This window comes from Lonchura striata, chromosome 8 (assembly GCF_050655825.1).
Source record: "Lonchura striata isolate lonStrDom1 chromosome 8, ASM5065582v1, whole genome shotgun sequence".
NCBI classification, from domain to species: Eukaryota; Metazoa; Chordata; class Aves; order Passeriformes; family Estrildidae; genus Lonchura; species Lonchura striata.
The window spans coordinates 21,388,785-21,415,131 of record NC_140710.1 but is presented as its reverse complement, the minus strand read 5'-3'; the positions used below and the strand labels follow the sequence as shown (position 1 = coordinate 21,415,131).

Sequence of the window (26,347 nt, the reverse complement as noted above, 5' to 3'; positions counted from 1 at the left end):
CTTGTTTTTCTTTTTCCCACTCCTGTGTTCTTCAAAGAGTAGTGGAGCTTGCTGTGATAATAAGAAATTCAGATTCTACTTAATACGATTACTGCTTGTTCTTGGTTTGAACCCACATATGAGCAAGGAGACAATGCACAGAAGTAATTTTTGTAAGAGTTTTTTGAGTTGTTTTATCTGGACAGGATTTGACAATTTGTTCTAGGAAAATCCTGAATTATCTGCCAAAACAAAGTCCTGTGGGAAACTTGAGGCTCTTGCTATTTGCTTGTTGAAATGTGTATAATTGTCTTACCAGTCATCCTGTATTACTTTCTTACTTTAGTTTAAACTATCTAACTACCAATATTTATCTTTGAAACTTGGGGTGCTTAGTATAAAGACACTGAAGTGCCTTTGTGGTTTTTAGCATTAGGCGCTCGATTCTCCCAGTAATAAGAACAGGCACCTTGCAATGGGTAAGTATATGTAAAAAATTCAAAGTAGGTTGTGTGAAACTATAAAATAAGTCGAAATTCAAATAATGTGATGAACACCATTTGCTGGTTCTTGATTCCAGTGTGTGTTGTGCAGGTATTTTGTTTCACTATGTCCTGGAGTAGATCAAAGTCTCTCTTGGTTGTCATCCAGAAAATCTGAGAATCTCTGTTAGATATTTAGTTAGGATTGTGTTAGTAAATCGAATTATGAAGCTCCCTAATGAGCATAATGAGAAAACCTTAGGTCAAGCTTATAATTGCTATCAAAATGTTTAACACAGCCAGTATCCGTATCTGAGAAATCCTTTTTATAGAAGTGAATTATGTTTCCTGTGTCAAATATGTATAGTCAGCCCAACAATGATTTCTGAATATTTATATTCATATAATAGGTTACTAAATTTAAAAAGTCAACCAAATAGAGAAGGCTATAAAAAACTATTCCTTCTGCATTGCAGAACCTGTCTCAAGGTGCTTACTATGACTCAGTAATGCCTTTCTTGCTGAGTAAGCATCCTGTGAGCGTCAAGCCCTTGTTTTTCATGGCAATGCAGCAAGGAGGTAATTCAGCATGATCATTCCCTTGCAGGACAAGACTAACTAGACAGCTGGGCTTATTTTAAGGTTGTGCTAAGCATAAGTACTGTGTGAGGCTAGAGAAGAATTGCATCCAAAAATCATCAGAGCAGAATTAACTACTTCAGACTGCTCCATTTTGTTGGTTGAAATAGTCTAGAACTAGTTTCCTTTGTAGTATCAAAATTGTCTTCATTTTGCTGTAAATAAGGGTCAAATGAAGCAATAGTTTTTAATAGAGTTATCACCTATTGGCTCTGTTCATTAATTCTTTCCTCACCTTCTGCAATATTCAAGCATTGGCCTATACTTTCCCTGAGCTGGAATTCTTCAATTTTTAATTGAGACTTACACTTTAGATTATATCTTCCTATGCTAGCAGATTTATTTGAGACTTGGATTATCTGGGGAAGGGTCTCTGGGAAAGGGGCCTGGAGGTTTAACCTAGCCAGCCTCCTCAAACTGCTGTTTACAGAACCTGCAAGGAAGCTGGGTGCACAGATGTGGGTTAGAGTGGTATGTAAGGAGATCCTCGCTGTGCTCTTCCACAGCTTTCCTGTATATTTAAGTACATACTCACCTGCTATTACTCTCTTTTACCATGGGTATGAGCAACTCGTTTTACCTTTTTTCCTAAAGTGTGTGTCCTACAGTGATTATTCCATCTATATTCTGGATACTAAGGTTAATTTTCATCAAGCCATTGGAATTACTGGCTCTTTTTACTGGAGTGTGAAAAGTCTTCAGGAAACAGAATGTCGTGGTTTGACACGGAAAGATAATTTTTCCCGGAAGGAAGAGGTCAATTTAGATATTGACCAATTGAAAGTAGACACGCCTCTGAGAACACAGAGGGGTTGAAAGCAGAATTCCCAGGGGAACTCGCTCTCTTTGGTTCCGGTCAGCGTGCAGTGCAAACCTCCCCTGCCCAGCCATGAGCTGGGTGGGGGAGGGGAAGCCCATGGCCTGAGAAAGGTAGGCCGAAAGCCCCAAGGGTGGTGAAAGGACTGGAATCGGGCTGGCCCCTGCAGATGGAAGGGTGGAAGAAATCTGGGATGTCTCCATTTCCCCCCCCCAGAGTTCCTCTCCCGAGAGGGAGAGAGAAAGCCGCAGGGAAGGAGGAGCGGGGGGAGCTGCTGCAAGGTGCCCAGTCGTGTGGGAGTTGCTGAATGTCTGGGCATCGAGCCATCCTGGGAGTTCGGACTTTTAACCCTTCCTTGAGAAATGAAAGCTTTGTGAATTTTCCTTTCCCCTCCTCGGTTTGAAAGAGAGGAAGAGGGACACCTTGGACCCTGGGATGGGATGTTGGAAGGAGGAATTCTGGATGGGAGGGGGACAAGGAGTGGCTTTTGGCTGGACTTTTCCATGTTAGCCACAACCTGAACCAAATCTTCTCCTTCAAGAGGGACTGTGTTTTGGGAGGATGCCAGTGAGTCAAGAGACCTGCTTCAGCTGAGAAAAAGACAAAAGTGGAGTGAACAGAGAAAAGGTTGGGGGGTTTGTGGTGGCACCCCCTTGCCCTGGAAAGGAAAAGAGAAGAGAAGAAGATCTCTGTTCTTGAGCCCTCGGCCCCAGGGGAAAATGGGGGGGGACTGTGGTCCCAAACAATGAAAAACTGAACTGTTGTTTTCTCCCCTCTTGGCAGGGCATCCTTGAAAGGAAAAATCCTAAAGGCAGTGACCATCCATGCATTGGTGGTGAGAGCACTGTGCATGGAAAGGAGAAGGGTCACCATGGCAAACTTTTTCTCCGGGCGGTGCCATGTGTGACATGGAAACACAGGATGTGGAGCTGTGTTTCTTGGGGGGTCTGTGGCACAGGAGAGACTCTGTTCCCTTGATGGACTGAGTATCGATTGCTTGGAGGGTGGAAACCTGATTGGGGTCCAGATTGTATCTCACTGTGGTTTGTTGGAGTTGGGTGGTGGGGGGAGGAATGTTTTGCAAGGTTTTCATTTGGATCTTTGTGTGTTTTTTTTTCCCTTCTTTAGTTTTCTCTTTTCTTTTGTAGTGGTAGTTTAATAAAGTTTTTTTTCCTGTTATCAAGCTTGGGCCTGCTTTGCTCTATTCTAGATTCCACTTCACAGCATTCAAGGTAGGGATCACATTTTCATGGGAGCACTGGCGTTGTGCCAGTGTCAAACCATGACACAGAAGGATCCAAACCTCTGTCTTCAGAAGGCAGAAGTTGGTTACATGCTAACTACTGATGCAAGGGAGATACAAAAATTCTCCCAGCTAAGTGTAGAGAGCTGACCTTTTGTGTTCTTTGCTCAAGTGCCTAATCCAGTTGAGGCAAAATCTCTAGTGAATTTAGCTAGAAATATATGTATTTGTTGTGCAATACATATTTCTGTTTACAAAAGCCGGTCTGTCAAAGATCAAATTTCTTCTCCAAAGCATAGTGAGTTTAGGGGACTTTTATTACAAGAAAAATCTCCAGGAAAGAGTGAATTAATTATTTATTTCTGTTTAGCATGTGGGTAACAGTTATATCCTCAGTTTTCTTTCTTCCCCTTTCTTCCAATACTGTAGTGGGAAGTGGATTTGTCTATGTTTTTTCTAAAGAGGGAGTTCAAAAGGGAACTCCTGACCTGAATATCATTTAATAGAATATAAGAAATATCCTTACTAGCAGGTAAGAATGTAGGAACTGTCTGTAATTTGTGCTGTTTATCCATAAGTATCTGTGTGTACAGTATCATATACACCTTTTGCTTAGTGCAGTTTTTAATGAAGTTGTTTTCAGTTCTTCAATGGAGGTGAAGAAAGCTCTCTAATCAAATGTTAGGCAGGCAGGAAAGCATTAGCAGCCATGCTCAGAATAATTTTTCTTCTGCAGTTCAGTAAGCTTCTTATTGAACTATTTAGCAGTAGAATGAAAAGCTGTGAAACCTACATTACAGGGCAGAAACTAACCAGTAATTACATGAGATATTTAAGATAAGTAAGTTAAAACTCTTGTGTTCTTTGCAGGCTGTAGCTGGGGAAGACAAAAGCACATTTGTGTCTTAGAAAATAAAATACTTCTAAGAATCTAGCATTTTGTATTTTTTACTATATTTTTGTGTTATATTTAAAGCTTTATTACTTTGCACCATTGTAATGAAGCAATAAAGGAAAAACAGTTTTTAGAATTGGCTTGAACCAAATCTCTGCATAGCACTTATGGGAAAAGTGTATTATTTCCTGTGTTCTTCACTGCTGCTGTGTTGATCTTGACTTTTTAAAAATATATTTCTCTAATGGTTTTGTATAACTTTATGTTACTGTGTGGGGAGTTTTGAAACTATTCCTCTAAAATTATTTTTCTTTTTTTGGAATTGTACTTCTTTATTTATGCCTTGCTGCAATTCTGGATGTGGGAGGTATGTGACAGCATGAAAATCCTGCCTGGGTTTTTAAGCTGTGTATCTGAATGGTGCCACCTCAGAGGAAATACCAAAATTTAATGTACTGTCTTCATCCCAGTTGTCAGCTGCTCCTGGGCACTTCCTTCAAGCATTGTGTCCAGGTTTGTCTGGAGCAGATGATCCTGGCTTCTGCCCAGCTCAAAGTGGTTTCTGGCTCTCCCTCAGATATGAAATGTTGCTTCCTTGCATAATTCACTCATAAATGTGGATCTGACTAGCAAAAGTGAACTCTCCTTCTTTTTAGGGAGTACCTAATTTGTTTAGCTGTACCTAAAATATGCTGCTCAGTGAGAGAGGCAAAAAAAAAATTGCTATCAACAGAATTTCTTAAAACTTGGGATTTTTAGAGAACTTTAGCAGTTGTGCTGACAAAACCTGTATTTGGAAGAGTAGGATGCTATTTTTATAAGGCAGTTTTCAGTTTACTGTTTCTTATTGTCTTCATTCTTATAGTGAATGAAGACATGTAAAAGAGCACAGCTTGTGTGCTCTTCCCAAAATAAATGGAAGAAAATCAGTAGGGCTGTATGTGCAATTAAATAGTTTACTCATTCTTTTTGTAACTCCTTTTAAAAAAACCCAGCAAACAAACCAAACTAAACAAACAGCTATTTTAGATAAAAGTTATCCTGTATGTTTATTTCATTACTTGCAGTTTTCTAAGGGAATAAATACATATATGTTACTAGTTTTGAGTATTTTCATTAGTAAAGAAACTATTAATAATATCAAAAGTTTGATTTTTTGCTAGCTAAGAAAAAGTGGCAATTCGTTGTTTGTTTCTCAGGATAATATTCATTCTTCTTTTTATTATTTACTGTTTTTTAAAAGTCTTCTGATTGTCCTTCCTGGATTATAAAGAAAATACCTTGGAGTCACTTTTGAGACTGAAGATGCTTATATTTGATTGCTTGTATGAAATTGTGTCACAAATTCTGACATGGATCTAGACAGTGTAGGTAGAAGTTTATTACACTTAGTTTTGATAGTACAAAGTATTATCTAAGGTCATTCTTCCCTCTGTTTGTTTAAGTAGTTTGCACTTCATTAATGATTTGCTAGAAGCATTGAAAATGAGTCTCAGTTAACTAATTGTAAATAATTTACTTTTTATAATAGATTTATAATGTATTGAGAATATTGTTAGTTCTAGCAACACTTCAGTGGCTTTCTCTCTCCACTGGCAATCCCCTTTGTAGGTGTTTTCCTGAGCAGCTGATGATCCAGCATGGGAGGTGAAGGCTACTAAATTCCCTCTGGGAAGTTCAGTGGTGGTTTTTCTTGCAGGCTGGTCTCAGAGCACAGGTGTAGTAGCCAGGGCTCTACTCATGGATCAACAGCTGGGCAAGAGGATGCTGCTTTCACACCTCTGGGAGCTTCCTTGGTTGTCAGACCTCACATGGAAGGCAGTGCCCTTCACACAAGCAGGGAGTAAAGGGTGGAAGGAATCCCCTTGTGCAGCAGGCAGTGTGAACAGTCCTAGATCAGCCACAATGACTCCCAGCAGTAGCGTTCTCCATGAAGTCACTCTTATGTCTGGCTGGAAAACACATTTTTGTGCACTACCTCCTCTTAAAAAGCAAATCCAGTATTCCTTGCTGCTTTAATGTCTCCTTTTTATTTTTGGGGGGAGATTCTGAAAACAGTCTGAAAATAACACAAGATTTTAACCCAGGTGCTATTCAGACTAGGCAGCATGTAGCAAGGAAGGATTATTAGAGCAGTGGCCCCAGGTGTCAGAGATGATCCAAATCTTCCCTTCTTTGCTGTGTGTTACACATGCTAAACTACCTTTCTCCAATCTTCTGGGAACTCCTACCAGAATTGCATGGATTTGTATGGCTGTCCCAGGCTCTGCAATCCCCCACAAGGATTTGGAGGGCTGTACTCAGTTTGTGTGATACTTGGTTTGGACCTTCCTCTGCACTGCACACTGGGCTGCTGGCCCCTCATGAGGCTGCACACAGGCAATACCCTTTCCCTTCTGAAATACTTTGAGTGGCAAGATTCAGCTACCCAGCACCTTCCTTCATTCACCTAGGAGCTTGTATCAGTGTTTGTCCATAAAGGTCTGTAGATAAGCTCCTAAGGCAGCACATAGTCTGGATCTGTTCTTTTTCCTGCTGGGAATTCAGCATTAAGTGATGTGCATGAACTACCTTAACTGGGATGATTAGATAGCATATTGCTGTGTGACTCATGTTGTTCATTGCTGTTACCATGGCTGTTACAGCTACCTTGTGAGATGTTTATATGAATATTTTTAATAGTATTGAAGTGGTGGTGTTAACAAGTATTGAGGATCTTTGTTTGCATTGTGAGCTGTGTTTAAAGACAATGTTTTAAAAATACTGTCTTTGGAAACTGTTCTGATCCATGGGAAATCTTGCTTAATTCTTAGAAAGCTGTTTCTGTTTTTCTTATCATGAAGCAGAAGGAAATGTGTTTAGCTGTAGGCACTGCCTCTAAAAGCCACCATTATTTTATTATTCCATCACAAGAATCTAATGTAAATCCTTGTTACCCTCTTTTTTTTTTTGCTGTTGTGTTGGGTTGGAGGAGGATTCTTTGCTTATTTTGAACTATTACAAACTGTAAAATAGCCATTGCCTTTCAATATATAACACCAGAAGAAATGTACCTCCTCTTTTATTCAGAAGATATATTATTTTAAACCTAGTTGAGTAACTATAGCTGTGGCACCTATCTTACATTTGCATAACATGTTTACTAGAAGAAAACTAGATGTTTTTCTGTCATTTCGTTGGATTTTTACTAAAGGTTAGTATAATCATGTCTTCTTCCTGGATTAGGACATTATAAATAGAGATGAACTTTCACATATTAATGTAGCATTTTCATGATTATGAAGATTGTTTTGCTATCCCCAAGTTTCAGCTTTTATTTCCAGTACAAGTAACGTTGATCAGACATGGGGGTTTGGTTTTGCTATGGAGACAAATTTAAAAGCTCTCTTTAACTCTGTTCAAAGTGATGTGATGTTTGAATCATTCATTAACCTTGCTTATTCTGTTCACTTTTAATTCTTTAAGTTTGGTGGGTTTTTTATAGAAGTATTTTAATTTGCAATTTAATCTGTGTTCTCAAGTCTGTTATATTTGTTTTCATTTGCTTTTCATTTAAAACTGACAACCAGACAGAAAACTTGTAGCATTTACAGTTTTGATCTTTCCATGTATGTGGCTATGTTCAGAAGCAGCACATAAGAAAGATCTGTTGATTTGCAAACTTATCAGGTGTTGGTGTCTGTCATTGTAGAGCGCTCACTTGGCCATGATCGACACCCTCATGATGGCTTACACTGTGGAGATGGTCAGCGTCGAGAAGGTCATCACATGCACTCAGCAGTATTCAACCTTCTTCCAAGCTACAGAGGTACCCTATGACATTGAGGATGCTGTCATGTACTGGATAAACAAGGTATGAGTGCTGGAAAAACAAGCTGGGGTTTTCTTTGTTATCTGTATGATTCAATTGGATATGAGAGGCTAGGATGTGTATTTGTGTATGTGAGTATATCAGGACTGTTCTGATACAGATTGTTCCTACATCTGCTGTTTATAGAATAAAGAAAAGTTTGCAGAAATAAGTTAAACATGTGTGAACCTAGAAAATAGGAAGTCTAAATTAATGCTGGTATATATACTGCATGTGACATCTCAGGTGTCACTGTCATGTTGAGATGCCACAGTGGCCGCTCAAGGTCTCTTTTTGGCTCTTGGTAAGTTGTCATCTCATTGTGTACTTTGTCACAATTGAAACCCAAAGGTATTCTCTTTATTTGAACACATCTTGCTTGAAGTGATCTACCTTCACTGCATAATCAAATCAAGTGACAAGGATACCCTGTTAATCAAATGTGACTGAGCATAAAAAGGAAAAGGTTAGTTTGTACAATGTAAAGCTAACAAGCAGTGACCTTAGACTGCATGCAAGACTGACATTTGCTTCAGGGCTACACTTTAAAATGTTTGGTTTATTTCTTTAGTGCTGTGTTTGTGATTTATAGACCTTTTGAAGAACTTCTAATTTCTGTGACTTGTTTCTTAGAACAGACAACTGAATGAACTATTTTGTCTCTAGGTAAATGAACATTTGAAAGACATAATGGAGCAGGAACAAAAACTAAAAGAGCATCACAGTGCAGAATCTGCAGGAGGTCAAAAGGTAGGTGGAGGAGTTAAAATATTTTAAACAAGAACAAGCAATTATCAGTGAACAGACATTGCAGACATTGAGCTTTTAACTGCTTGTTAAAGAAAGCAAACTTGTAGTATTCATTTCATTATTAGTTTTATCACTTTCATGAAAATATGCATTTAAAAGTAAAACTAGCAGAGTTGCACTTTTTATAACCAGTTGTCCTTTCAGACAAATGAATCTTTGATGGCAGGGAAACATTTGTTACATTTGTGCTAAGGAATTTAAGAATAATGACTACCTTTGAGTGAATTAAAACCCCAGATAGATCTGAGAAAAGACCAGAACTTCTTTTTCATGGTTTCTAATAGTTTTTTCCTTGTGTATTTCATGAATGTCAAAAGAGAGATCTGTGCATGATATCATGAGAAGGATTGCTCTGGCTACGATCCAAAATAGTGGTTGATTACAGGTTTTATTATCTATACAATAAAAACAGATTATGTTTGATTCCCTTTCCTGCCAGGATTTTTTTTTTTTTTTGTTTGCAGAGCTTGGTTAATTAAATAGCATTATGTGCCCATCAAAATACGTAGGGATAGCAGAGAGTTCCAGAGTATGTAAAATTCCTTGCTTCAGAAAGATCCTTTACCCTATTGTGATAAAATTATTACTGAAGAATTGGTAATCGGTCTGAACACCTTTTAGTCTTATCCCAGCCCATGAATGCAGAGCAGATTTCCAAGCTGCTGCAAATCTGTAATCCTCCTTCCCAGCCTGGCCTGTTCTCACCTAAGATGCTGCCTCCTTTTCACTGCCACTCTTAGGGAGTGGCAGGTTACCAGCCTGGATTAGATGCTCAGCTTCAAAAAGCATGAGTGTAGTGAATATCTTTGCATTTGTAGGGTTTTTTTTAAATATAAGGATGCCAATGAAGGGTAATGTGACTCAGCAAAAGAAAATGGTGGTTGTTACAATAATACTGTGGCCCTGGTGCATATACCCTGCCATGGAAAATTTAAACTCTGTTCAGTAGTGATAGAAGCATAGAAATCTGGAGAATAAGATGTCCTTGGCAAGTTTATTTCACAAATTTAGATAAAAGAAAGTAAACAGAGGCCAGGGAGATAACTTGTGTTCCTCTGTCCTCTAGTGGTTTTATTTTTTCCTGAAAATAATAGTAGGATGTTTAATGTGGTTTGTAGGTCACTTGGAAAGATGAGAGCATTTTTGAAAATCAAAACTGCATGAGTGTCTTAGTATGATAAAAAAATATATATCAAAGTGAAAACTATTATCAGAGCAATTCCATAAAATTATCTGTATTTGTAAAAATTCAGTAGTATTTATTTTCACTTATAGTTTGCAACTTATATTAGAAGTAAAATTATAAAAATTTTAGTTTATTAAAAGATTTATATAGTCTGTAACTGATCCCATAAATGGACACAGGGGAATAACACATTTACCTAAAAAATGGTATTGGGGTGTTTTAGATGATTTGTGAAGCTGTAACAGAACACAAGAGCCTGGTTTTGTTGGCCAAGGTAAATGCAAAATAGCAAAATCATGCAACAGTTGTCATATCATGGAAAAAGCATATATTTAAGGCACTCTCTTCTGTACACTGAATTTATTATACTATTATCCCAGATACAAATTATGTTTTTTACCTCACTAGTGATTCAGCTGCATAAATTACATTGTCAAGTAAGGTATTCTGTGCTTGGGGGTTGTATTACCATGAGGATTATTTAACTCCAGGTTTTCTTTGAGAAACTGTTCAACTGATGGTTAATTTACTGCTCTGATATCTCAGCTTTTCTTTTAGTTATATATCTCACAGTTTTTACCAAGTTTCCACTTATTCTTCCTAAAGGTAATAGTCATTGCATGCATGCAAATATCTGAGGTTTAGAAACACATGAAACATCCCAACTAAACCCTGTATTTCCTAACTGAGGATTGTACTGAATGCTGGCTTTACAATGAAAACTAATGCAGATGCACTGAATGAGTCCATTGCATCAAATCAAGTTCAGAAGCATTTTTAACAGGAGTTTCTGTTAAATTATCATGTGGCTCCTGTCAAGCATCTCTTCGTGTTCATTCCTGGATGCCCAGGTGTTTTACACTGATTATCTGTCTCCATATTGTATCATGTGTTCCTTTAAAAGCACAGAACCACTGATGGTATTGGCAAAGCTGGGAGATAACTGTAGCTGAATTCCTGTATCAGGTTTGGGTCTTGTAGAAATACATACCTAATTTTTCATGGCATGTTGTGCTTGGCTTTAATTATTAGTAACAATAGGTATTAGATTTAAAAAAGATGGGCCAGGGTAAATTGTATCACCTAAAGCCCTACTACATGATTTTCCACTTTTTAGAAAAATTAAACTATGCTTATGTATATTATGTTTAGCATTGTCTATGCTCATATTACAGTTATAGCTTAATTATTAGTATCTGAATTGGTTTATTTTCTTTCTTTGATGTTTTTAAATTTCTAATTGCTGCTTCTATTTGTTTTTTAAGGCTTAGCATGAAGGGGAACTAGAATTATCCATTGTTCAGCTTTTCTGTCTTCCACCATAATTTTAAGCCTGGAACTTTTTATGTTCTCCATGTTACCAAGGCATTTAGCAGTTCAAATGGTAAACTCTATATGAAAATTTAAGAAGTTTTGCTATCTCCCTTTTCTAGACAAAACCTTTGTTTATTTAAGTTTTAGAGTTCCCAAGGTATGGTCAGGTCTTGAATCTGAACTAAATTTAAATTCTGAATGCCCCTTCTGCTGATTAGAGATGGCCAAGCAAATGTGGGAAGAACACATAATTTTAGTCAATAGGGAAAGCTCTTCTTTAGGTTTAATTTCTGGCCAAGAAGCAGGAAAATTAGGTGCCTATAAGGTGAAAGAAAGATTACATGTATATTTTTAAATAATCAGTTCTGAAAAATAATTTCCGTGTAGCCCTCAAGTCTGCCAAACTGTGTTATGTGTTATTATAGAACTGTGATTAAGCTTTTTGCAATGAAGAGTAAATTTATACATTTACAAAAGGTTTAAACATCAAATACAGATTACTGGATACTACAAATGATAAGATGTACCTGTTTTCTATAGATAAAATAAAATAGATAAAATCAGTATTAACAGATTATGAGGTTGCTTTTGTTTTCTTTCCCTGTCTTCTGCTACTAGCTGTCTATAGAAGATAAGAGAGGAAGGAGTGTGTATGATTTTTAGTTCCAGGTAGTCCTCTTGGACCTTGATCAGCTGGTGATGTGTGGTAACCTCATCTTTTTCTGGTAGAGTCTCTGCATCTCTTTACAGAATTAGGATTTCAAGTTTTGTAGTAAATAGGTTTGATTTTCAGGCTTCCACTAAATAATATGTAGTGAATGTACAGTTGCACTGGTTAAATTGCTGGAGTAGTGTAGTTGGAGCTTTTCCAAAAACATGTTGTTCTTCTGTGGTTTAGACTGAATCAGTCTTAACATATTTAAGTCAAATGCAAATCCTATGAGAGAAACAAATGTAACTTCATTTAAGTACCTGGATTCTTCAGACTCTTTGTTAAGATCAGTTTAAACAGTGCAACTTCTTGTGTGAAGGTAAAACACTAACACTGTAGTTCCCCTTTCCACTAGACTTTAATGTTTCATAAATCCACACTGCTACCAAAAGCTAACCTGTCAAGAAGAAAAGTTTGCAGCAGAATCAGCTTCTTGATCCAATCAGTGCACAGCTGCATGAATACAAATGATGGTGCAAGGAAGACAGCAGAAACAAGCAGTTAATGAAAGGCATGACTATCATGTTTTGGCATCATAAGATGACTTTATGTGGAAATAAATTTATCATAGCGATGTTTCAAACTTTTTGTTAGGGGGAATAAAAAAAATCAGTGTAAAGCCGTAGGGTCTCAACCTGTGGGACTATTTTGTTTGTTCAGCTTTTTTTTTGTTGGTTGGTTGTTTTGTGGGCTTTTATTTTGTTGGTGTTATTTTAAACACTGGGAAGAAGTCAGCCAGGATTCTTTGCTTAATTTGTTTCATAGTGAATAATTTTTGTGAAGTTCCAGGGCAAAAAAGTTTATTCTTGCTGATCTGAAATGACAGTTCAACAGCCAGTGAATTCCCAGGTTGTCCAAGAGACTTCAGCTTTTCTTTAATCTCTTTTCCTTTATGTGGCCTTAGAGAATGTATACTTATAAATCTTATGATATGTTTGAATTTAAATTTTAAAAGTCTTTCACCCCTTGGAAGCATATTCATAGTCATATCAATCACAGTTTCAACCAAGTGGGTAAATAAAAATATATATTGGATTTGTGGTTTTGAGTTGTTACTGTTAGGGAGAGCTGGTCCTTGGAATTGAAATTAATGTCTGCTTTTTTCCAAAGAGTACTTCTTCAGCCTAACATTAAATAGACATTGGTGGACTTTTTGAGTGCAGTTCTGAAATACACTTCACTTTGATAAATGCAAGAACAATGTTCCTGTCAGTGTTAAATAGAATAATAGGCAGCCTAGGTGTGATCTCAGCCAATTTAGCCAAAACTTTGCTCTATGATACGGTTTACAATTCCTGATTGTAGTTGAAAATTAAGATAATTTGTTTTCAAATTTCCATGGTTTTCCATATATTGACTATTTTTCGGTGAGATTAAGAGAAACTGAATCCTGTGTAATGAGTGTGACAGAAATGTCCAGAGCCACACACTGACATGCATCTTGTAGCTGATTTCTTCTAAGTGCCTTTGGGATTCTTTCCTGCTACAATATACTGAAATGGAGGAGAAGGATGTTGAGAATAGCTGTGTTATTACTGCACACCCATTAGTGCACAATAGCTTTTTTCCATAAAAGCTCTGTATCATTACTACAGTTGCTTTCAAGGTTTTATAGAAGCACAGTATTTTAACAACTATATAAAATAATAGGGTTCCATAGCAGTTTGTTCCGTGGTAGTTTTAAACTACATTTTTACCATTTCCAGAAAATATTTATCTTCATTAAAAACTAAATAAATTGTTTCCTGCACTTTAGTAGTGGGTTTGATTTTTAGTTTTCTACAATTAAATCAATGGAGTGGTGACATTTTCTGTGTGTATTTATATTACTGGTACATAGTATTTTTCTTCTTAGTACTAGAAGTATTATGCCAGAGTAATCCACAAAATTGCAGAAAAAAATCAGTGTGATTCAGATTAGTATGTTTTTGATTGTGTAGGAGTTGAGAGGTTTATGTATTAGTTCTGATAATTCCTCTGCCAGTAGTCAAAACTCTGTCTACATTTCAGGTCATTGCACATCATGCAGCTGATGCTAATGTGATTTGTCATTGTAAAAATATAACTGCCTGTACCTCTTGTTGTCCTGAAAACTGTCATATGATTGTTCAAAAATATTGTTGAATGTTACTGTTTGGCTTGAAGAAACTAACACAAGCTTCACTGCAGTTGGGTGTACTGTATTACAGTGTGTTTATGCCTTTTTTCATTGCTTTAGCTTCCTTGCTTCCCCATGTGTGCTGCTGGAGTTCATTTTGATACTTGTGATATCATGACTTCAAGTCTCAAATGAATTCTTCAGTCAGATTGCATATGTAGAGTACAATTAGATGTGTGAAAGCATTTCATAAAACTGCATTGATCTGACAATCTTAGCTGTTCATGTGGGAAAATTATAACATTGCTCTACAAAGAGTGCAGACATATTTCTCCAGTGTTATTGCTGCTAATTAGTTCAATATGCAGAGGTTACGGTGCACTTATGCTTGCCATTAAATTACAACGCACAGTTATACAAAACTGAGAATGTTAAAGAAAATTGCTTTATAAAAGTAATTTATGAAATCTGATAAAATGTTCCTTTTTTTTTTTCCCCTTTGCTTTTTGCTTTTATCCTTTTTTTCTACTGCTTCCTCTGAAGTCTCCTACCAAATGGTTTTGGAAACTGGTTCCTGTAAGTTTGCCCAACTGCTTCACTTTGATCAAGTTGCTTATTTTGGGAATGGCTTTGTCCATGTCATGCTAGTCTAATCATTCATTTAATTTATCTGTATGAGATAATTTTGTAAGAGATTGCCCTGCAAAGAAGTGCATACCTGCAGAAGCCTGTTTTGCAAGGTAATCTGTGCAAAAGAAATGTGAGATATGATGCTGGATTAGGAATTACTTTTCAAGCAGTCAGTGGGTTTGTACAAGGCAGTGCTACCTGTTATTAATTCATGTCCAATGAACAATTATAAATTACATTTTTGTAAACTTTCAGTAAACACATACTATTTTATATCACTTGTCTTCTAAAAAGAGACTTGCAGAAGTAGCTTTGTTTGTTGATGCTACATGCAATCTGAAATCTTATTTATTCTAAGCATATGCAATCATTACAGCATTAATCTAGAATTCCCCATTTTTTCAGCTGATTTAAGACTGCTGTTAAGCTCTCCCCACACAAAATGACCCAAAGCAGCCTACTTTTAGTGAGCCTATAATTTCATTAAAAGTAATAAAACAGTTTTTTTCATGTCTGCAATAATATAAAGTTTGTTTTCTCTGTGCTGTGCCACCTTGGGGTTATCATTGCTTTCCTCTATCATGTAGGAATTCACACTTGATTTGCATTCAGGTTGTCTATTTGGCAAGGTTTGGCTGGGAACAGCTGTTCAGGTATATGCAGAATTGCATACTTCTGATCTGAACTCCAAAGATCTAATTCCCATCTATCATTGCTCTAAAGATTACCAAATAATTGATCTAGCAGTCCCTCAGATATTTGTTGCCGTAACTAATGAAACACTGTTCATACATTGCAAAATAAATTGAAAATAACAAGGCTGTTGCATGTAGAGAAACAAGAAAAGTTACTCTGTGTCTGGCAAAGTAGTTTAAAGCTACTATGTCCAGCAGCCTGAGCAGTGTTGAGACTCCTGACAGTCTCTATAAAGGGATCTATTACTCTTCTGACACACAGATACTCTGCTCTTCACAGTACAGCCCTTTAATTTTGTTTTGGAGTTAAGGTAGTGTAACTACTTGGAGGGAATGCTGCAGAAAAAATATAAGATGGACCATGATATCACAATTTTTTTTGTTTTATTTTGTCAAAGTAAGGCTATTTGAAAACAGTTTCAGAATGTCTGTGTTGTTTTTGTCTGTGGTGTTGGTTTACTAGTGAGTACCTTCCTTTGCATAAAAATGATATTCAACTCTGCAATACTCCATCTGTTGAGAAGCTAACTCCAGTTTGCCTGCCAGTTATCTGTAAACAACTTGAACTAGTGGTATTTATATTACTTTGTGTTGTTAGCTCAGTAGAGATGCAGTTAAACCCCAAGTGCTACTGATAATACTCAGGCTGCTCTATCACTTCAGCAAGTCTTCTGTCTCTCCCCTTTAGAATAGAGCACATCTCATAGTGACAGATATTCCTGACTGGAGAGGCAGCTAAAAACTCTGATAAGTACATTTATAACATGTCATCTACTGTATGGTAAATGTGTAAGAGCATTCATTGTTAATGATTAGCTCTGAATACACACAAGCACTTATGAGAGAGCAGCTGGTGTGCTGTTCGTTCATCTTTAGCTGACCTTGTTTCTAGGCAAGTGTCTCAACTATAGCTAGACTAGGTTAAGTGGAGTAAGCTCAAAGATGCTAAATCAGGATGGTTTAGAATCTCAGAAACAAGATGCCTGTATTAACATTTGTGTTTCAATTAGCTCTAGAACTTTATAATGTAGAAGTTCATCTTTTGCATTATTGCATATATATATATTTAGTAGCAAACACTGCAGCTGATGAGAAGTTTTTCAAATGGAAGTTTATTTAAAATGCAGTGCAATTACCAGTGCTTTCATTTTCTCAGTAGAATTTCTTTTATCTTTTCAACCAAATTGAAACATGATGCCTGCTGTACACTAATGAACCTAGCAGATCAGGTTATGTGAGTTTATCTTTCCTGAAGTAATGTGCCTAGCATTCTCTACAATGACTTAAATCCTCTGTGTCCACTTCAAAGATATGACAGTTACTAGCATGGGTGAGCACTGTTCATGAGGCCAGTGAAGGCATCTTCAAAGTGCAGTGTACTTTTTCACAGGATTTACTGTGCAATACCACTATAATGTCAATTTCAAATATTTTTGAATACTCCATTAAAAGATACTATTCAAAAGAATGTATAAATTAAACAGAGATTGTAGAAACATGATATTCAGTCCATCTGTATCCTGTATCTGTTACCATTATTGATGCTTAATCATAATTAAATTGTGGTATTTCATAGACTTAATTTCAATCATGTTGAGGAGGACATACTTGGACATAATATCATGGAATTTTAAACTTAGAGCATTTTCATCATAGTGGGTCACTGGATTGGAACAGAGTGAGAGAGATTAAACTTTCACTACAATTATAATTGGCCTATTTCATTAGAGATACCAGGGAGTATTAAGAACATGGAGAAAAGAATATTAATAATGCATAGCAGGAACATGATTTTTGTTTGGTGTTAATGTTTCCTCTAGCACACAAAAATGGGATTTTCATTTTTATAAAGCGTATTTGGTGCACAAATATGACTACACTAAAAGCATGAAGTAACAACTAAGTCTCAGGGGTTTTTAAAATATTAATTGGTTGAGGTATAAGCTCTCTGGGCCCATTTTTTTTCTAGAACTGATGTGGCTGCTGTTGCCAGATTAGGCTTTTAGTTCTTAGGCCAGTTAGGGGACGCTGACATTCACTAAAATAATGCCACGTGATCCTTGACAGAAATCCAGAGACAGTAAGTACAGCCCTGAGGGTTAGTCTGTGGTTCCACAGACCTTTTTGCATGCACAGATGGCTTAAACAATTCCTACCCCCTCCCACCCCCAAAAAACCTCCCTCCTTGCTCATGCACTCATTCACTGCAGAAGCAAAGGAGGAGAGAGTAGCTGGACCAATGGTTTTGGTACAGTTCCTACAGCAATTGCTCCAGCACAGCCAAAAGGTGGGAGAGTAGGAGGTAGGAACAGTCAGTTTTAGCATTGCTGGGAAGAGTGATTTTCACAAAGACTTCTGAGAGTTCCTACAGAAAGACCTGCAGTTCAGTGTGTATAGATGTATTTAAATAGCATAATATTAACTCAGAAACACTCTACTGCTTGTAAGTAGTTCTGTAGTGTAAATACAGCAGTAACCCTTCATTACTGTTTTAAAAAGGTCTTGGTAAATAATAATAACAAATGAAAATCTATACCACTTTCTTCCACTTCTGTTTGTTTTCCCTGGAAGATGTGGAAAAAAATAGGAAAGATGTTAAGTCACTTTTTTCAGTAAGCCTTCCTCTGCTATCACAAAAAACCCCCACAACCCATTGAAAATATATTCACTGCAGATAAATGCTATATTGATACTCTAATCTAATGATCTCTTTATATGCTAACTGAATTTTGAAATATTTCCATTTATTGCTGGATCACTTCATGAGCATAACAGTTGACCATTAATATTTCTCTATATTTATGGCTTACACAGGCTAGTAACAAAAATGGAGTTGATCAAATGCAGATTTCCTTGTTTCTGAATTTGTCATTAAGTCAGTTATATGAATAAGATTTTGGGCAAGATACTTAGGTGTGTTAACTTGAGTCATATGACTTATCAGTAAACTGAAGTCGCAGTAGCTAAGGACTTGTCTCACTGTGTTTGCACATAGATAATTTTTGATTGTATAATAATGACTGTTAAATTTTATTTGAGGTATAGAATATTATTTAGATTAGTGTGCTATAGAGAGATCATCAAAACTTGATAATTTTGAAGACTAAGCTCAGTATTAGCATTGTTCCTTTCCTCTTAGATATTATTAAGAAATTATTAGATATTAGAATATTAGATATTATATTATCCTGTTCAAAATGTAGCATGATATGAATAGTTTTAGGAAATAAATTCTGAGACTATTCAGCTATTTCTTGAATACTGCTTTTTCACTAACAGTATGAATACGTTTCTTCATATGTTTCAGAGCTTTTGTTTCTCTAAATTTCTCCATTTGAAATTGTAGGCTCGTTACCGGAAGGAACAAACGTTGCTGAAACAGCTGCCCTGCATTCCATTGGTGGAGAATCTGCTGAAGGATGGTACAGATGGTTGTGCTCTAGCAGCCCTGATCCACTTCTACTGCCCAGATATCATTAAACTGGAGGGTATGTCTGCCATGTCTCTCGGCTTGTATATGCGGCCATAAAAGTTTAAATGTTTGTGTTTGAGAACTGTGCAGTATACAGCAGGCATAATTTGAATGTGGTGGGTTTAATATAAACTTTGGGCCTATTTCTTTTTACATTTAAATAAAAGGAGCCCAGATGTCCTTCCCTGGTGTGCTTGCTTTTATTTTGCCACACTAAAATAAACCTACTTGAAACTACCTGCAAAACTCTTATTCTTGAAGCTGCATAAGTGCTTTCTGTGCATCTGAGCAGTTACAGATAAAACATATAAAGTAGAACATATACAGGTAAAATCACATACAGGTAAAACAGCGTTTAGAGTTAGGTTCTGCATAGCTTCACTGCATGGCAAATAGTTGCTCTGTATTCTGGGCTTTTAGTTCACCTGACACCTACCTGGATCATTTATAGAGTAACCAAAAATGTGTAGTGTAGACTGTATTGGTGTCATGCTGTTCTATAAAAGCAATTGTCTGTGATGATGAGCAGCTTCATCTCATCCTTTTGCTCTGCAGCCTGGTAAAGCTATACCTTCCTCTTGGCAACTAAGAGCTGTAGAATGTCTTGGCAGCTAACACCCATCATTTTCTGCCTGTGTTCTTTCTATGATACCTTTGATGTCGTGGGAACACTTATACAGAAACATCCTGAGAAATACAGGAATATGAAGAAGGAATTAGAGCTTGCTAAGGACTGAAATCTGGAATTCATATTCACAACCACTTTTTAGGGAGCTTCCAGCACAGGAGGCATTGAAGATGAAAGGCACAAAGATGCATTCATTCACCTTTCTTCTACAGCATGAGAATTTTGATAAATAGAACTTTCAATTTACATAAACATTGCAGCCAAATGCATACTATTATATATGATTAGGGAAGAGTTAAAACTTGGGTGGTATTGACTGTGGTAACACCTGGTGCCTCTGTCCTGTTCCAGCATGGCTGAGAACATTCTGAAAGGTCTTGTGTGCCTTGCGTGACCTGCACCTTCCTCCAGCACCTGGCTTTGAACAGGGCAAGGCACACATCATCTTTGGAACTTTAGCTTTAATATTCTTGTTAGGTGACATCATCTTCCCTAAAGATACAAATGTGCATGTCATTGTCTCAGAAATAAATTCAAAGGTACTCCAAAGCAACTGGAAACACTTTAATAAGATTTTGTTCATCTTCCCTGTACTTAGGTAATACAATTTTTGATGCATGTTGAATTTTACTGAGATTTGGTTCTGTACTGAAACTGAAGAAGGCAGGTAATAAAAATACATATGCAAAAATGCTTAAATATGCATTAACAAAAAAGAAAAAAGTATTCCAGGGTTCTCTGTAGTCTGAAATAGATAAATTCTTCTCATTAAGTCTTCATTTCACTTTCAAATCTAGGTTTCCTTGAAGGAATACAGAACTAGAAAGGACTCCTATTGAGTCAAGAATTTGACTATTGTACAAAACTATATGATCCCTTTAATGAATTTATCTTGTTCTATCTTAAAACTGTCACACTCTTGAAAATCAATACTCTTCTTACCCACTATTCCACTTTTTTACATGATTTTAAATTTCATTCTTGGTTTTTACCTAAGTGTGCCTTTAACCTGTCTTACGTGCCTTTGTTGTTCCTGCAGCAGTATCCTTTGGTTTGAATAGCTTCTAATCTGATGTTCACATTTTTTATTTGTTTTCTTCCTCTTGTTTTAGCCCAGGCTACTGAACCAAGCCTTTTCAGTCTCCCTTGCTGAAGTGGATTTCCATTTTCATTGTTATCCTCAGTAGTCTTCTCTGCAGCTTGTCCAGTTTTACCATTCTTGACTATGGATTGTTGTAATTGTACAGAAAAATCCAGATTGACATTGCATTCCTGCCTTGTGCAGTGCTTCTGTGTCACTGCTGGAAATGAGTTTTCTGATAGGTTTTATCATCATGTTTGTTTTTTCCATAGCTGCATGACGCCAAAGGCACAGATGTTTACACTGGCTAATACCTGATAACTCCCTGCTCCATATCACCTTCAGTCAGTGAATCACATTAGAATTTTATTAGATTCAAATCTATGACTTCACATTTTGCATTTCTGAATTTAATCTCATTTCAGTCAGTTTAGTCCTATTGAGCATCATCTGTGGATTTGGACTATGTCTGATTTTCTTCAGTGTGGGAATCCTTAACCTGCTGGGATCAAAGGAGATTCCTTTTATGAAGAAACCTTTTGTCCTTAACAATTCAAAACATATGTGGAGTTCTGTTATACATTGTTGATTTAGGAATAAAATCTGATGCATGCTCTGGAAGTATATTTAATTATTTTCTTCAGTCCTTTTTTTTAAGAGGACTAGTTTTTTTCATGGTACTTATTATTGCTACTTACCTTTCCAAGATGCAGTTATAAAAAGAGAACAGAGACTATTTGGGCTTAAATACTAGTCAGAGAATACTGTGTAACTACACAAGTCTGTTCACAGCCACCACTTCTTTGTATTTAAATAGCACTTTCAAACAGAGAGTGATAATTCATATAACAGCCTTCAGCTCCTTGGAAAATCTCAAACATCTCAATCCACAAACATGAATACCTAAGACCAGGCTGGTTTTTTGTGAAGATCCAGGCTTGTTGATGCTAAAATGTGCTCTTGGGTCCCTGTTTAAAGACAAAGAACTAATATGTACAGAGAAATGTATGCAAAAATGTGTTTATTTCTTACTGCCATTGCTCTATAGAAAATCTAATTATTAAAAAAAATATATTAGTGATTAATTGTATTTTTTCATTACATGGAAATAGTAGACGTGAGAGAATAACTTTACCTTTTCACAAAAGGCAAAACAGAAACAAATTCACTTCTCAACAGTGAAAAAAAAATATTTTTCACAAAAATATCTAAATATTTAAAAATGCAAAGATAAAACATAAATTAATAATTTCTTTTGTTTTTGAATTAGAAAAATAAAAGTCTCTGGTGGGGAGGAGTGGGGCAGAAATTGTCTGAAATTATCCAGTAAATGCTTCTGAATCTGTAAAAGCCAAAAACTATTTTTTTGCAAATCTGTAGTTGTATTTAATATTTGCTTCTTTTCTTCCTTTTTAGATATTTGTTTGAAAGATACAATGTCTTTAGCCGACAGCCTGTACAATCTACAGTTGATTCAAGAATTTTGTCAGGAATACCTCAACCAGTGTTGCCATTTCAGTCTTGAGGATATGCTCTATGCAGCTTCTTCAATAAAGGTAAAAATAAAATAATTAAACTGCAAGCAACATGCACAGAATTATTTTGTTAATGATATGTTTAGTCTTTTTTAGTCTGCTGCTGTGTGGCTTCTCCTGTGTCATAGCATGCAAGACACAAATTTCAGCAGAATGAAAAGCCACCTTCTTTTGGCCATTATGTTTTCCTAGTAATTTCAAAGTATTTTTTAAAAAAGCACTTGTGAAAGGATTTGTAAAAACTTTGATTTTGTGCAAAACTATTTCCCACTTTATCTTCTTTCTTATTACTTAATGGTTGAAGTCTGTAATATGCAATATTTCTATTGAAATGTTATAGTGATCTGCATTAGTTTCAATGTATCAAGGCTTTAACAAAGGGTGGAAATATTGAGGAATTGTTTATGGAATTATTACTCACTGTTCTTACTCATTTCTGTATACACAATTTAATGGGTTTTAATATTAAAGCTCTTTCACTTTTGTAAAAGTGTAACTTTCTGGGTTAAATTTTTTGAAAAACCAATGGCTTGATGCCCCAAATACAAGCAGTAACACAATTTCAACAAATACAGTTGTTTGAATAAGCAATTAAGTGTATTCCATCTAAGATTTTACTTTTTTAGAAAAAGGAAAATAAACCATTATTCTGTAATTCTTTAAGCCTGTGAAGAATGAAAAGGAGCAACTGAATGATTTCTTGCCTAATTGTAAATTTAATTTTCCATTATTATGTTTCACCAAGACTTTCTTCTATAAAAAATGCACTTCATTTGCTTAAGATTCTTGTTGGCTTGCCTTTAGGGAATGAAATATTATTTTTCTGAAGTCAGCATATCCATTGCAGATGGGATGTAATTGCTTTCTAAATATCTGGGTCATTTCACTGCTTTTATGATTTTCTAGCAATCTCACAAGCAGAGTCACAGAGGCTATAGCTTGAATACAGCTTTGTCTCCTGTAGGGTTGAGCCCAATCCTTTTCAAATAAGTAATGAGCTGCCAGGGTGAGTAAGGGCAGTAGGACCTAAGTCTAGACTACGTAGCTGTTGCTGGTTTATTTTGTGTATGCAAAGTTGTGTAGTGGGTGCTTTCAGTCAGCCTTTGGTGCTGCTGAATTTCACATGCATGATCTACCTACATGCTGCTGAAGTCTGCTGCATTGCAGTCTGCCTTGGCTGCACCTCCTGGTGCTACAGCCACACTCGGGGGTCTGGAGCAGGACTCCTTCACTGCATTTTGATGGCTTCTCTTTGCTTACATGGAATAAATGCAATTGATCATTCTTGTTTTGATTCATGACAATGAGTCATACCATTTTTATAGTAATGGCTTGCATTATTTTTCAAACCAGTATGCACTAAAAAGCTTAAATAAAATAAAAAACATAGTAAATATTTTGTCAGTATCTCAATGCATCAGACTTTGTACTTTTAACAGTGATTTTGCTGTTTCTGAACACTGGTTGGATAGGATTTAGAGTTCTTTCAAAGAGTTAGAGTATTTCTAGATCTGAGAAAGCCCTTTTGTGATCATGTTTTTACAAGTTGCTGTGGCATGGATGCTTATTTAGATGTAAATGCCACCAAGCAACACTGCCAAGTTTTTCTTCCAAAACTTGGTATGGAAACTTCAGCTAGTGCTGTAAACTCTGTTTTTCCAGTGTTAAGGATTAATTGGTTTTAAAAATAAATTCATTGTTAAAGGAGTTCCTCCTCAGTTTTCCAGTGCATCTAATTAGAGTTAGTTTTAATAAATGTTTATTCTCCAGTGAATTTTATTGTCACTTTAAAAAAACATTGTGAATGGATATTTTAAATATTGCACATTGAGTTACTCATCTCAGCCTACAAAATGTACATAGTATGAAGTCTTAGGATTTATAGAGGTGTGTGTTCATTAATCAGTAGAAATTCCTGTCTGTTTTCAGAGTGGCCCACACTGCACAGTAGGTGCCACTGTGCTTTTGGCTTAAAAATTTCTTAGTGGTGACAGAATTCATAGTGGTGACAGAAAAAGTAAAAAATACCAATTGCTGATATCTTACTGGAAAAAGCCTCAAGAAAAAAATCACAGCAGAGTTTTTGGAATTACAGTGCTGTGCCTTGTGTGGTCCTAGAAATTACAGTAGGTATCCTGGCTTGCTGCTGGTTCTTGAGAAGGAAGAGAGCAGAACCTCTTCTTAAGTGATCAGCACAAACTGCATACCTTACGTTCTTCCCAGGGCACCCTGCACTGCCCTGGTACATTAAATCAAGGGAGCTTAGACATAGCATATGATGCAGAAATTTAGTGCAGCACTTGACCAAGGTGACACTGCCTGCTTTTGGTTTTTCCATCAAACTGCACAGAAACACAGTGACTTCCCTTAAGCATCCAGTCTTTGATAGACGCTCTCAGATTTCCCAGCAGATGAAACTGTTGGCTTAGTTCTGGTTTAGCACAGAGGAGAAATAAGCTTTGTCTGGAATTCTAGACAGCTCTAATGTGTCATAATCAAAGGGAGCAGAAAGTTTTGTTGCTTCTTATTGCCTATTTCTTCCCCTCTAAGAAAAATGCATTTGTAAAGTTCTTCATAAGATGTTTACTAAGGCAGGGCTACTGATATTAAAGAAAAAATATTTCAATACATTCCATGGATGCTTGAGGCACCAACAGGGGACCATACTGGTTCTTGGTTGTTTTCCTTTGAGACAGACAAACACAAGTAGAGAGTGATTACATAAAAATAATCACAATGTTTTCTGAATCCTCCCTGCATATTTAACAAGTGGAAATAGTAGAAATCTTGAGTCTGTCTTTAGTTGTGCAGATTGCCCTTCTCCTGTAAGCAGTTTTATCTTCAGACAGGATATATTTTTAAATATCTTGTTCTTCACCTGTATCAGGGAAAGTACACAAAGCTGAAGGAACTTTTTTATTGTGACTTGACATGCACTTGTATTGCCTTTTCAAAGAACAAGTTTGTAGATGTAGAAAACCTTGCATAAGGTGCCATCAGAAGAAGTATGAAGCACCCTGAAGAGCCCTAAAGACTTATTTATTGCTTTGTCCCAACAGTTGATTAGCACTGTCATATAATAGGAGGTAGGTAGCATTTGTGTTTTGATGTCCAGTGGAATGTATATTACTATAAGGATGTTTTATGTTCACTAAAGGAAAGAATTAAAATAAACATCTTACATGTTCCATTTGTCACATGAGATAAATGGAAATTATTTCTAAAAGAGTTAAAAAACACATCTTTGGTTGTAATTGATTATATTCTTGATAATTTTAGATCATCCTCTGCCACTTTATTCTAGTAGGGCCATAGTCTTCAGATCTAAGAACAAGTAATTTAGGAGGTTAACTGTCAAAGAGGGGACTGACCGACAGTTGGATTCATTTAATGTTTGCCATGATTTGAGAGCTTACATGGGAACTTGCATCAATTGTTAATTGTCTTTTGTAAATGTAAATGTAAATGTTCCTTTAACCCAAACCTGTACAAATGTGTGGGTTTGTGTTTTGTTTTCTAAATGGTGATCCTAAATTTCTGCTACTCATTCAATGTACACGTGTACATTCTCTCTTCACTGGTAGAGGATTGACAATGAGACTCAGATCACACTATTAGAACACTTTTTATTAATTCAACTGCCATTATCAGTAGCATGACTCAGTTATTACTAAGAGATAACCATTCACACACAACGCTCATTTGCTCACAGAGCTCGTGCACATACACACAGAGCCATTTTTACTGGGTTGGAGCCCAGCCCCGTGGTCTCCCTGAAGCAGGGGCTCATAGTGGCCCACCAGTGGCTTTGAGGAACATGTGCAGAAACTTTCTCAAGGGGTCCATTTGCCCTTGGGGAGTGTATATACATATAATTGTATGTACATACAATCTTTGCTTGTAATAACTGCTGGTCCTGTCAGGAGCAGGCCAAGTCCTGCTGCTCGGAGTGTGTGGGTTCCTGGGCACTCAGCAGGGCCATGGGGTTCTGTGGCCTCGTGGTTCTTACAGGGGGGATTGCATGTCCTTGAGCACAGATGCTGCTTCTCTGGCTGCTCTGTGCTGAGATCTGTAGAGGCTGCTCATGCAGAAGGCATGTTTGTTAGAATGAAAGCTTTCAGAACGTGAAATGACGCAAATCTGAGAGATGATTGCTGTGTCTTGGCTGAAGGGGCGTTCCTCTGACCTAGATGTGGGCCAGACTCCAAACTGTGCAGAATCATAAATAAGCACATGGAATAGGTACCTTATTTTTGCACCTGATTACTAACCAGAATGGCA

The 26,347-nt window shown here is 36.6% G+C and overlaps 1 protein-coding gene across 4 annotated transcripts in view; it reads left to right on the top strand.

Annotated features, from left to right (window-relative positions):
* CAMSAP2 (calmodulin regulated spectrin associated protein family member 2) overlaps nucleotides 1–26,347 on the top strand; it is an 80,706-nt gene that overhangs the window by 33,107 nt on the left and 21,252 nt on the right. For 2 of the 4 annotated variants that reach the window (XM_021547215.4, XM_021547206.4), the window contains exons 3-7: nucleotides 7,747–7,908; nucleotides 8,572–8,655; nucleotides 14,569–14,601; nucleotides 18,697–18,838; nucleotides 21,948–22,087. In XM_021547215.4, coding sequence (XP_021402890.2) covers nucleotides 7,747–7,908; nucleotides 8,572–8,655; nucleotides 14,569–14,601; nucleotides 18,697–18,838; nucleotides 21,948–22,087 — 561 coding nt within the window. The remainder of the gene's footprint in view (nucleotides 1–7,746; nucleotides 7,909–8,571; nucleotides 8,656–14,568; nucleotides 14,602–18,696; nucleotides 18,839–21,947; nucleotides 22,088–26,347) is intronic. The other 2 variants (XM_021547231.4, XM_021547224.4) reach the window with 1 other exon arrangement.